Below are 13966 nucleotides of genomic sequence, written 5' to 3'. Positions count from 1 at the left end.
TTTCAGTTTATCCATATTTCTTTGGCCATATCACAACTTGTGATTTTCTCATATTCTTCTCTACTTATAGCATTATAGAGTAAATTCCATGCCTTAGCATTGACCTGAACAACCGCCATTTTCTCGTATGTGTACTCATCTATATCTTCCGGATCATCAGGTGGTTGAGCTGCTGATAGTAGAGTAACTTCAGTGCCTTAGCATTGACCTGAACAACCTCCATTTTGTCGTTTGTGTACTCATCTATATCTTCCGGATCAGCAGGTGGTTGAGCTTCTACTAGTAGTGGATAGTTCCCCTTTTTGATAACACGCCATACTTTGATATCATAAGATTTTGCATATATTTTTATACGCACTTTCCAGTGAGAAAAGTGCTGTCCATTGAAATGTGGTGGCCTAACTTGTGACGTTCCTTCTTGAAAAAGTGATCCAATAATTACTTGATTTGCCATGATAATCTTTTCTCACAAGCTGTTAAGCAAAAAGTGTGAGGCTCGCTCTGACACTAATTGAAAGTACAAGAGAGGGTGAATTGCTTCTTTTTAAAATTCTATTAGAAATAATTGACTAGTTTACTAATTAGTCGACTAGATATAAGAACAGAATAACAATAATACAGAAATAAAGACACCAGAATTTTATACTTGTTCGGATTCAATGTGAATCCTACTCCAATCCCCTTGGATTGCAAGGGTGTTCTCTTTCAGTGTTTGAAGTTTCTTGAGCACAGAATGATTGATGTATCTTTACACCAATAGTTTAATCTCTATGTCACTTTTCTCTTATTGATACATGTGTCACCAGTGTTTGTCTCTTTTTCTTCTCTCACTAATTACACAATAGATCTAAAAGAGCTACAATGCTTGTTTGGAGTATAACAAAAGGAGTGATAGTGATTCGTTCAAAGTATATTTTCTTCAAGTCTGGAACGTATATATATATATATATATATATATATATATATATATATATATATATATATATATACATACATACATACATACTTGTGAATCTTGAGAGATTGCAAACCCAAGGGAGTTGATCCTTGAAAGGAATCATAAATTGATTTTTTCCAAAAATAAAGTCAAGTTTCTGTTGATCTTCCTTGATTTGTGATCTTGACAGGCTTTTCATTCACTAGGAATATCTATTCCATCACTTGAGTGATTTGCGATAGATCCCTTGATTTCTGCGATCTCCAGTGCAGCCCTCTACGATCTTGTTTCCCTTCGACTTGGGACCTTCCTGTAATAACTTTCGTCAATCATTTATTGAATCATTGATTGATTCTCCTTCCGGATCTTCGTTGCTTATTTACTTTTCATCTCTAATCATTGATGGTTTTTCTTGCATTGCTTTTAGAGCTCCCGTTAATATATTGTTTCCTTAATCTATTCTTGAATGATATTGCTTCTTGATTCCTTTGATTTATTCCTCGTGATCCTGCACCAAATGTGATACATTATTTTTCATCATTAAAACTTATAATTAACAATAAATAGAGGACATGACCGTCTAAAACTATACTAAACTAATGTTACGCGGAGAAAAACACTTTGACTTGCCTCTTAACTCTATATATATTAAAGGATTTCATTGGCACATTCCATTTTGAACTTAAACGGTCGAAGATATATATAATTTGTAAGTTTGACTCTACGGTCTGATTCTCTTCTAAAATTAAGGAGACTTCCATGTGAAGTTTTGGATGTATTCAGATATATTAGAGTCTATATATCTAAGAATCTTTCGAATACATGGGATATGCCAAAATCGTACTTCTCTCTATATCCATATCCATATATAAAGATGTTCCTTTTTGGTTTGTTATACGAAAACATCTTCAAAATGTAGATATTAATTTTTTGATCCTTTTAAAATTAAATTATTTTTTAGAAAAAGATAATCCCCTACTGGGCAAAATTATAACTTCAAATAATTTCAAAAACCACTTCCTAATATGAATTTGCATGGAATGCTAACCACAATCAATTGGTTCCTACCTATTGTTGAAATTGGTAAGTTATACTAATCTCACATGGATAAGAACACTGTGAACCACTTGTTTCCAGTATATGAAGGGTTATGGTGCTTATATGTAGCAGGTATTTTCAGAAATTTAGTGCAATGCATTGACCTAATCGGTCTCCCGAGTGAAGTCCCAGTTACAAAGCTCAAGTAGATAACAAAGGAAATAAATCAATATGAATATGCTTAAATAAAAGAGGAGGATGAGAAAGAATAAGAATATATTACAAAGCTCAAATAGATTAGAAAAAAGGATATAAATCAATATAAATATGCTTAAATAAAAAAGGAGGATGAGAAAAGAATAAGAATAGTCATCATACCTTTTGACTAATTATCTTTTGCAAGTCGATAGATATTAATTTTTATGTTTAAAGAAAATAAATTCTAATTACGTATAATAAAGTTAGAAAACAATTAAAGAATATGGCAGAAATTGATTTTTTTAACTATTATATCTTACCTTTTGTGATAAACTTAAATATTTCTAAAATAATTAATTAATTAATTACCTAAAAATGGTTTGTTATAATAATTAATTTTGTTTAGTAATGATTTTAACACTTTTATTTGTAAATGGCAATAAATAAATATTTCACTTACTCTTTGGGATACAATCTTATAATGTATTAGTAATATTTTGTAACTTATAAAATAAATTAATGCAATACAAATAATATTATGCACTCTCTCCATTCGAATTTATGTGACGAATTGGGTACGAAGTTTACGAAAGAGAGAAAGACTTTTGAAATTCGTGATCTAAAATAAGCCATAAATATTTTCAAAGTTATAAATCACCTCATAAGAATAAAACAAAAGCATTTTAAAGTCAAATTATTACTAAATATAAAACGGTGCTATTTTTTAGAACTGATTAAAAAGAAAAAATATCGTATAAATTGAGACGAAGGAAGTGACATTTTTGTAATGTTTGAGATTGACAAGGAATGACGTGCAATGTACGTTTGTAGGGACTAGGGAAACTTTTATAAAAGACTAATATGATTCAATATATATGTTTCAACACCGAGCATAAAATCTATTCTTTTCTGGATATATCATGCCTATACTATTAGGTATATCAATTGTTGTATGCTCTTAATATCTATTATCTTATATTATCGTTTTGAATTTCAGTTTTTCTTATAAAGTGTCTAGGTGTTAGACCTTTGACAAAGTTCCTGGGCAGGTATGGGTTGTGACAAGGATTTTCATGATGGCCTTAGCACACAACCTGGAAAATGAGGCAACATCATGACGGAAAGCTCGGCATGACGGACTATGCGGGGTTGACAAACGCACCATGAACGGTGCCAAGGCGCATGGCACATGGACGTGCGGGTTGGCATAATAATGACAAGGTAAAGCCTAGTCAAAGAAGGGGCCAAGACATGGAAAGACAATAAATGACAATTGATGCGAGCATATTTGATCAAGTTGAGGGCGACTTGACATAAGCGGGCAGCTGTGGCAGTAGGCATATGCGGCAAAGTCAGGGGCGGCAAGTTGTGGCCATGACATTGGGGCCGAGCAGTGTCAAAGGTAAGGCTGGGCGCAATGCCAGCCTTAGGCATGCAGTAGCTGTGCAAAACATGCACATGCAGTGCACAGGCAGTAGTTACAAAACGTGTGCAATGCACATAGGAGGCAGTTGGCAGTTACAACCACATCCAAAATATGGCTAATCATGGGCTAAAAGTGTGGACACATTTTTATATTTGTCTTAGCATGTTTGCCCATCAGCTGGGGCTTGTCAACTGATTGTTTAAATCCTGCCAAGTGTAATTGGGCAGCGGCACTATAAATATGTGCAAAAGTTGTCCCAAAAAGGCAGAAAGAACTTAGTCTTGTGGCATAAATGTTAGCCAAAATTCGTCTAAGTAATTCCTAAGGGTGGAAAATTCATTTTTGGGGCAGGTAACTAGGGAGTTCTTTGTCTTGGCCATAGGGTTGGCTTCTTTGTGTTCATATATTCACATATTAATACGAGTTGGGAAGATATTCCTGTAAATTTCATGTGTGCCTTTTACTTTACTTGTTGCCTAAATCATTCTAAGTCCAAACTTCCCTAAATAAATCTAAGTGTTGGAAAGGCTGAAGTCAAGACTGGGCTTGACTGCCGCACGGAGGTGAAGCTCGGGCAGAATTCGAGTGACATAAATCAACCCCGTGACAACTAGTATCAGAGTGTGTCTGGATCGGGGCAAAAGACACGACGTTTAATGGTTGAATTTCGTGAAAGATGGCTGGTGGCAACGCAGAACTGAGGGAAAAGGTTGATGCATTGGAGGCACTCGTCGGAACTGTTGATGGTGATCAATTTTTGACTATCGTGACTCGTCTTGCCTATCTTGAGGCCGAGATGAACAGGCTGAGCCAAGAGTGCACAGATCTAAAATTAGAAAATGGGTTGCTGCGTCGTGCTGTTGGCAATGATGAAGCACAACGTGGGGCAGATCGTACCAAGGTCAAAATTTCGGAGCCTAAAGAGTTTAATAGTGCAAGGAGTGGCAAGAAACTCGAAAATGTTCTGTGGGATATGGAGCAGTACTTTCAGGCTGCCCATGTGCGAGATGAAGACAAGGTCACCATTACGACTATGTATTTGGTGGATGATGCAAAGCTTTGGTGGCGGACGCGCGTGGCAGATGATGTTAGTGCTGGTAGGCCAAAAATAGACTCTTGGGAAGGGCTAAAAAAAAGAGTTGAAGGATAAATTCTTTCCTAGCAATGCGGGCTGGGTTTCTAGAGATCGTTTGAAGAAGTTGAAACAAACTGGAACGGTCAGGGATTATATCAAAGATTTCAGTTCTTTGATGCTGGATATAAGCAACATGTCTGAGGAAGACAAGTTGTACAATTTCCTTTACGGGTTGCAGTCGTGGGCGCAGATGGAACTCCGAAGTCAGAATATGAAAGACCTTCCTAGTGCCATCGCTGCTGCGGATGCATTGGATGATTTCTGGCTGGGATAAGATGGTTCTAATTTCTCTACTACTTCAAAGTCCAAAAGCGGGAACAAGGACAAGACAAAAGAGTGGAGGAAAAATGGAAACGACAAGGGTAACGTTTTTTAGGGCAATGGCAATGGAAAGGAAAAGCAATGTGTTGGACCTTTGACAAACAAGGAACAAAGCAGCAAGTTTGATGGCTGTTTTATTTGCAAAGGACCACACATGGAAAGGAACTGTCCAAAAATTGAACGGTTTTCAACTTTGTTTGCTGAAGAAAAGAGTGAAAATGAGCTGAACGTGGAAGAACATGAGCAGGAAGCAGCATATTTAGAGCCTATGGTGGTGCAGAAAAATGCGAAAACTGCTTCGTCGAGGACGACAAATTCTTCGGGTGGGGGTGGTTTGTTAACCCCTTGACAAAGTTCCTCGACAGGTGTGGGTTGTGACAAGGATTTTCATGATGGCCTTGGTACACAACCTAAAAAATGGGGTAATATCATGACGGGCAGCTCGGCGACGGACTATGCGGGGTTGTCAAACGCACCTTGAATGGCGGCAAGACGCATGGCACATGGACGTGCGGGTTGGCATGACAATGACAAGGCAAAGCCAACTCAAAGAAGGGGCCAAGACAAGCAATGATAATTGATGCGGGCAGATTTGATCAAGTTGAGGGCGACTTGACATAAGCGGGCAGCTGTGGCTATGGGAGTGTGCGACAAAGTCAAGGGGCGGCAAGTTGAGGCCATGACATTGGGGCGGAGCAGTGTCAAAGGTAAGGCTGGCCGTAATGCCATCCTTAGGCACGTAGCAGCCGGGCAAAACATGCACATGTAGTGCACATGCAGTAGTTACAAAACATGTACAAGGCACATGGGAGGCAGTTGGCGGATACAACTACATACAAAACATAGTTGATCATGGGCTAAAAACGTGGGCACGTTTTTGTATTTGTCTTAGCATGTTTGCCCATCAGTTGGGGCTTGTTAACTGATTGTTTAAATCCTGCCAAGTGTAACTGGGCAGCAACACTATAAATATGTGCATAAGCTGTCCCAAAGAGCCAGAAAGAACTTAGTCTTGTGGCATGAGTGTTAGCCAAAATTCGTCTAAGTAATTCCTAAGGGTGGGAAATTCGTTTTTGGGGGCAGGGAACTAGGGATTTCTTTATCTTGGCCATAAGGTTGGCTTCTTTGTGTTCTTGTATTCACATATTAATACGAGTTGGGAGATATTCCTCTAAATTTCGTGTGTGCCTTTTACTTTACTTGCTGCCTAAATCATTCTAAGTCCAAACGTCCCTAAAATAAGTGTTGGAAAGGCTGAAGTCAAGGCTGAGCTTGACTGCCGTTCGGAGGTGAACCTCAGGTAGAACTCGAGTGACATAAATTAACTCTGTGACACTAGGGTATCATGTGCGAGACACGTACATGAAGATTAGTATATTATAAAAAGCAACAACAGGTCAAAGGTGTCGGGACTGTGGGACATGAACTTAATTTATTTCAATGAAAAAATATATCATGCGTAAACTATTAGGTACATCAATTGTTGTATGCTCTTAATATCAATTATCTTATATTATCGTTTTGAATTTTAGTTTTTCTTATAAAGTGTCTAGGTATTACGTGAGACGCGTACATTAAGACTAATATATTATAAAAAGGCAACAACAGGCCAAAGGTACCGGGAAGTGGGACATGAACTTAATTTATTTCAATGGAAAAATGTAAAGGTAAACTAATTGCCACAATAACATCCCTCCTCTCCCTCATTACATTAATCATTAGATATTCTGATTGGAGTTCCCTAAATGTAGAATCTTCAATAAACAAGTGCACCTAAATCACATACGACTCTCTTTGCTCAAATTGTAGAATATTCAGAATTGAAAGAGAGTTCGATTTTCTATGGTCACCAAAACCAGAGACAGACAGTTCCCGTACTATGAAGATAAGGAAGTTCGCTGAATAGGCTTAGTGTGAACCCTTAATTTCTCAAACTTTTTTTTTTCTTTCTGATGGAGATAACCTTCATGGAAAAGAGAAACTACAGAAACGGATGGCATCTGATGAGATTAAGGCTAAACTGTATAAAGTGAAATTACAACCATTAGTCTGCAACTATAATCATGCAAGGCTAACATGGTAACTAACACACCTAAATATATTTCGTACATAAGTTTTTAATCATTTCTCCAAAAGGTGGAATCCAAGTGGCTGTTTGTCCGTCACTGAATATATTGCAATAGTTTATTGGCTCTGTTTTTAAAGTTTAGATTCACAATCTGTTGAAACACACTTGTTTAATACCACCCAAGGATGTGGTGCAGTGGATATGACTGCTCCTTCCTTAATCAGAGGTATCGGGTTCGAGCCCTGAGTATGGAAAAATTCTTGATAGGGAGCGCTTTCCCGCCCTACGCGGTGCGAATCTGGATATAGTCGGGCTCCAATGCAGGTACCGGACATCGAGTGAGAAACCAAAAAAAATACTTGTTTAATAGTTCTTTAATTATTATTAGTATTAATCTTTTAGTATTGCGATTTGTAATTTATATGAACCAACTTTATAACCTCTCATAAAGGGTGTGACTTCAGCGGAACTAGGATTTTAAGGGTCATTCGGTTACAAGGATGGGAAAGACAAGGACAACCCATGAGATTAGCTATCCTAATCTCATCATTTTACTACAAAACAATTCTCGAGACTAATTAATATCCATGACCAAACGCGGGATAAAATAATGTTGCATTTTATCCAGGGAATGTTATTCCATATCCCACGACCAAACGATCCCTTTGATGGTCACGCTGGCTCAGAATTATGTAATACTTTAAGATATAGCACACAAAAGATGCATAGAGAAACGGTGGTAGGCCTCGCAGATGACAAGTTCCTTGAGAGAAATTGGAACTAAACAGGGACAAAACTATGCAAACAAAGGATACATTCAAACATGTTCTTTTAATGTTACTAGTTTTAGTGTACGTGCGTTGCACGTGTACATCACGTTAATCAATATAAAACATATACAAATTATTAAAAAATAGCAATGGAGTTAAAACTAAACGCAATATATGTTTAAATGATGAAAAAGATATTACTACATTGATATAATATATAGCTGAATTCAACATTTTCTGAGTGAAGTTAGTGTAATGAATTCTATAGTATTTATAGCTATAAATATTTTATTATATTAGATACAAATATGCTATGTTGTTATATCTCATCCAACATCTCTTTGTAAACTTTACGTTCATAATGTCGTTATACAAAAAAAAGTTCTTCATTCAAAGTTAATCAAAATTATAGCCAAATGAACCTTTTCTTGTGTAAAAAAAGTTGCCTGAATTCTTATTGATTTAAGTCTAAATTTACTTCATACAATAGTCAATACCATCCTAAACTCACTCCGGATGTACTCTGCTAATAACAATTTTGAAATTTCAAGAGTTCACAATGTAGAGGTCAATTTTTCAAAATTATCAGAGGGTGAGGGGGATGACAAATTTATAGTTATTTCAAGAGTTCCAAATACATTAATTTAACTTAGGTTTAAAATATTAACTATAGTTGCACATTCACATAGTATGGTGGTAGCTTAATTTATTTCTAAATTAACACCATATTAGTTCAGACTTCTAGAAATTTAAAGTTAGATAAAATCAAAACTCTTAAAAATTTAACAGGAAAAAGCGAATATACATTGTTGATGGATGTTCCATATTTTAGGCAATCAATTATTGGCAATTTGGAGGAAAAAAATACTATTATATACCTTAGAGGCTAAGAATTAAAAAAACTTTAATGGTCACATACTAAACTCCAAAAGGATATTTATAAAAACTGGTCAAATAAGGAAAAATAATAATAAAGTAAATTTTAATTGAATTTGAAGACCTAATATTAAGATCTTCTTAAATAAAATTTTAGTTGATTTTGAAGTCCTAAATATTCGAAAAATAATTAAATGACTATTTTGTCTGGTGTGAAATTAATTTTTAAAGGATAAAAAAAGGTGAACGATATTTCGATAGGGACTTTATAGTATAGATATAGATGAATTTAGGCTTGTATAATTTTTTATTCTTAAATATGATATTGAATAATTATTTTGGGTGCTTAATTGAACATGAATTAATTACTTTATATGATTAAATAAGAATACTTAAAATACATATTTAATTATTCTACATTGAAATAATTTTACTTAGAAGTTACTGTATTAAATAATTTTAATTTAATGTATGTGATTTTATGTCTCCATTTTTTAATTTTTAATTAGTAATTAATTGAAGTCGTCATCATTCTCATCTTGATTTTATACGTATTGCACAAAGGATGTATTGTCTATTAGTACAATTTACATAAGGTAAAATATTTATTGATTTTAATTCCTAAATATTAGTACTTTCTACCTATTTTAATAGGGAAAGATTTAATATCAAAAATTTTAGTTGATTTTAAAATTCTAAACATTAGGAAACTAACCAAAGTTACAAATTTGTCCATTGTAAAAGTTATTTTTTAAGGGTAAAAGATGAACGACAATTATTTTTTAAGGGTAAAAGATGAACGATATTTACTATTTTCTGGCCGTGCAATATAATAGAAATAAATTATATATATATTTTATCTAAGAGAAATAATTTGGTACATGGTTTTTTTCTTTTTTCGATTCACACCCTCGTCCTCCCTTTCTTTTAGCCAAACGTATATTAAAAAAAACTCCTAAGTAAAAGGATTGAATGTAATGGATTACAGTCAAACCTCTCCATAACGGCTTCATTTGTTCCGAAATTTTTTGGCTGCTATAGTGAAGTGCCGTTATAGAGGCATATATTATAACATAATATAATATTCGGTTCCGAGAATAACTCAGCTTTTATAGTGAATGACTATTATATAAGGATGATGTTAGAGAGAAGTTTTGACTGTATAACCTAATATATATATATATATATATATATATATATATATATATATATATATATATATATATATATATATATATATATATATATATAATTTAATTGGTTAATGTTTAAAAAAAAAGACTCCTATTGCTAAAAGGATTCCAAAGTGCTCATACTTTTTATAATATAACTTTAGGAATTGAAAGTGTCCCATCAAAGGTTTTTACATGCAGACGAAGCGTACAAAACATTGTACAAAATTTTAATTGATTTCTTTTTTTACATATATGTTATATTATATAGCTCAAATAAGGAAGGATTTGGTACACAATCTTTAATTGATTTTGGAGTCCTAAATATTAGGGAATGAATTAAAACTATTCCTAAATATTAAAAAAATAATTAAATTACTATTTTGTCCAGTGTAAAATTAAATTTTTAAGGGTAAAAAAGGCGAACGACATTTCGCTAAGGGCATTCGTGCTTTTAATATAGTATAGATGATTTGTCGGCTTAAAATGTCTTTTAACCTACAGCAACAGATAAGCCCATAAAAGAGTTCACTTAAACCTTAAAAAGGGAGTACTAGGTATGAGAGCTCTCAGCTTATCCTATCAATATATAATTGTTGCCATGTTGATTTACTTCTTTTTACCCTTCTTAGAGTTTTTGGAATTGCCCTTCCCTTTCTGCTGTGTCTTTTTAGCACCCTGGTTACTGCTTCCGGACTCGGTAGAGGCAGATGTCATTTCCATTTTCTCGAGTTCACCACTCAATGCATCGACTTTTTCCTCACTGCTACCCTTGGGTACAATGCACTGATTCAACAAAGATTCTAGCTTGGGCTTTCTTGACAACAAGCTCTTCAACAGTCCTTCAATGCTTGTTGTTTCTGAATCACTGCAGCCAAAGTTTTATTCAGAAAAAATGAGACTCTTGCCCCCAAAAAAACATGGAAGGACATAGTGATGAAATCCCAGTATACCTTGTATCCAACAATGAATGCAGCTGTTTCAGTTCCTGAAGCATACTGTGCACTTCCTTAATCATCGCCTCACCAGCGTAAGGTTTCTTCTCCCCGAGCAGAGTAATTGCAGCAGTCAAGAATTTTATGTTTGCATTTATTCCCCCCTTAAAAAATATTAACTTTAGCACCTTAATATGGATCATAATAATAATAATAAGGATTTTTAAATTTTGGCTAGCAGATCACTGTATAACAAGTTCCAAGTTACTATAGAGAGTTAGGATTACCTTCATCAAGGTATTAGCAGAAGTTCCATCATTTTGCTTCAAAAGATCAGATATTCCTGAAAGACTGCCCAATTCATTTGTACTTTCTTGTCTGACCCGGTTACTGACGCGATCTCTATAATCGCTTCCCTCTGGCGGTTTGTTCCCAATTGCACCCACGTGATATTATTAGCATACTTCGGAGCAGCAGTCCCTTGCCGGTTGACAAAGAAAAGAGCATCTTTTGCAATTCGAAAAGTTTGTCCCATCGCATCGAGTGAGATTTCACCAACATTGGCAAGGCTACTCTTAAGAGTGACAAGGGATTCCAGCAAGTCCCCTCTAATGTGATTCCAGCTGTCATCATTACCTAGCACATTGGCCAATTCAGCATGGTACTTCGCAGCACCAACATTCAAAACCATTAAGATCAAGAGGGAAACCGATCTCCAAACTAAAATCTTATAGTATGCAACACCATCCTTTATTTTGGATCGTGAAATCCAATCAAAAGTGGTAGATTTATCATAAATGAATACTTTCACCATCACAAGGATAGAATCGTAAATTTTTTCCAACAGGCTCATGTCTTTTGCAAGCGGTGAAGTGGGTACAGCAACAAATTGCTCAGAAACAAGCCATTCCATGAATGAGGATCTTGAAGTAAAAAAGGTTCCTTGCCTACATAATTGCGTCACCAAAATCAAAAACCGCTCGATCAGATACAATAAACAAGCGGGGGATATAGGGTCCTCCTGTCCGGTCAAACACGCAGCAAAGGTCTCTTGTAAAGCTTCATGAAATGTCTTAACTAATTTAATCTCCACCGGTCCACTTTGACATCCTTCTGCGGAGCTAAGAATTTCCAATAATGACTTCCATGGTGCTGTTGGAATTCTTCCAACAATGTTCTTGTACAGATCTTCCGAAGGTTTTCTCGAGGCAAGCCATATCATCACGATCCTCCCAATTTGTCCATAGCTCAACCGACCTCTTTTCCCTATATCTTCTCGGATGAATTCCTGGAGTAAGTCAAAGGAAAACTCGCTTCTCCTTAGAGAAACCATTTTCTTCTCGAGCAACGACTCCCGGGGGTCGAGGGGGAAAACTTTCTCAAAGTATCTCCTAGAGTCAAGGTTTTTCGACTCATTTAAGAAATTCCTTATATCTGCAGCTATGGTGAAGTTTCCTAATTCTTCTTCTAAAAAGAGCAGCTCATGAAGGCACTTCACAGACTTCAAATGCGTTTCATGTCCACTGAAGGGAATGCTTTAACAAATTTCATCATGGATCCTCTGTCGTTGAGGTTAAAATAATCAGTTGCACAATTCTCCAGGAACTCCTTAATTTTTTCAATTACATTACCTTCTTTCCCCACAATATTACCCTGAGCAGCATGTTGCTCGACATATTTCAAACCCAAGTCAAAACATTTTGCTTTGGTGCAAACTGACAAGCACTCTGAGATATAACTACCTTTTGCGTAAATTTCTGCTGCCTTCTCATAGCATCCAGCCAGTGTAAAACATTCCGCGGCTTTTCTCAGTTCAGGTTCAACACACTTCTCCAAATAAATGTTTCCTGTGGATGGATAAGCTAGTAGGTTGAAGAAAATCAAAGAACAGCCAGAAAGAAAACAACATTATTTAGTCATGATATACGGTTACCATGACACAAAGCATGACTGCAAAAGTATTCTCTGGTTATCAACTCAAGAACACAGATAGCTTAAAAGGGGAAGGTGGAAGAGAAGTACTGGATATTTGGCACTGTGAGATAGCATTGGAACATACCACTTGCACCATCTTAACTGATTGTTGTATACACACTAATGTTTTTCATTTAACTAATCAATGAGTTAATTAAGTATAAAATGGCACTGTTCCCGATTGAGTACACACACTAATGTTCACTAATATATACTTTTATCCAGTCTGCTGTTATACCTGCAGTTTGTTCCAACCGTGGAATAAAATTCCGGCAGTGTTGAAATTCTTTCCCATGAAGTTTAAAGATGTGAAAAATGAACTATGGCAGTGTTGAGGAAGTGTGTCAAGATAATAGAAGGAAAAAGATATTTAGGAGAGAAACAATAAATTGCACAAGACAAGACAAGACAAGATTTACGTGGTTCGGCAATTTTTGCCTACTCCACAGCCACACAAAGAATAACTCTTTATTAATTGAAGAGAGAAAGAAGAAGTTTTGGGATGATATACAAATGAAAATGTAGACCCCTATTTATAAGCATTTGAATGCCCTGCCGAGGTAAGCGCTTATATCATAAGAATGCCGATGTAAGCGCTTACATCATAAGAATGCTGAGGTAAGCGCTTACAACACAAGAATGTCGATGTAAGCGCTTACATCATATTTTCATCTCTTTTTGATTTTTCTTTCTTTTGTTTTGTCTACTTTCACATACAACAACAGGTTTGGTCCTATCAATCTCTCCCTCAAACCTATGTTACATCAAGAAAGAAAATAAAGAAAGATTTGCTATTCTCTGGTGGCGCCTTCACTCTATCAGTCTTGAAGGCTAACTGAGGCAGTGCACAGCCTCAGTTTGTCAACACCGACAACTTTGGTCAACATGTCTGACGGGTTCTTTGATCCTGATATCTTCTGTAGGGAAAAAGTTCCTTCATTTATCAACTCTCGTATATGATGATACCTCAACTGGATATGCTTCGATCTTGCATGAAACACTGGATTCTTGGCAAGATGAATTGCACTCTGGCTATCGCTGAAAAGCTCACAATTGTCCTGTTCTTTACCTAGCTCTTTAAGAAAATTCTTGAGCCAAATCATCTCTTTTCCAGCT

General features: G+C 35.6%; 1 protein-coding gene across 3 annotated transcripts; it reads right to left on the bottom strand.

Moving 5' to 3' along the window:
* Positions 1-10110: 10110 nt before the first annotated feature.
* On the bottom strand, positions 10111-13339 carry LOC107782866 (uncharacterized). Of its 3 annotated transcripts, XR_001647336.2 has the most exons (4): positions 13089-13339; positions 11164-12723; positions 10895-11040; positions 10111-10809 (listed from the first exon to the last, which is right to left on the bottom strand). XR_001647336.2 is itself a non-coding variant. In XM_016603809.2 (3 exons), the coding sequence occupies exons 1-3, from the start codon at positions 11167-11169 to the stop codon at positions 10551-10553; spliced, it is 411 nt and encodes a 136-aa protein (XP_016459295.1). In that variant the 5' UTR covers positions 11170-13339; the 3' UTR covers positions 10112-10550. The 3 variants fall into 3 exon arrangements, 1 of the variants encoding a protein (XP_016459295.1); XR_012711370.1 differs by having other exon boundaries at positions 11164-13339; XM_016603809.2 differs by having other exon boundaries at positions 10112-10809; positions 11164-13339.
* Between the last annotated feature and the right edge of the window lie 627 nt (positions 13340-13966).

This window comes from Nicotiana tabacum, chromosome 7 (genome assembly GCF_000715075.1).
Source record: "Nicotiana tabacum cultivar K326 chromosome 7, ASM71507v2, whole genome shotgun sequence".
In the NCBI taxonomy this organism is placed as follows: Eukaryota; Viridiplantae; Streptophyta; class Magnoliopsida; order Solanales; family Solanaceae; genus Nicotiana; species Nicotiana tabacum.
The sequence above is the reverse complement of the archived record's forward strand: the minus strand, read 5'-3'. Positions and strand labels throughout refer to the sequence as shown.

What these genes read in the sequence shown, in the direction of transcription:
- LOC107782866 (XM_016603809.2), bottom strand. An exon ending in CATTCATTGTTGGATACAAG is followed by an intron (nt 10,810 to 10,894) that starts GTATACTGGGAT and finishes CTTTGGCTGCAG; the next exon opens with TGATTCAGAAACAACAAGCA.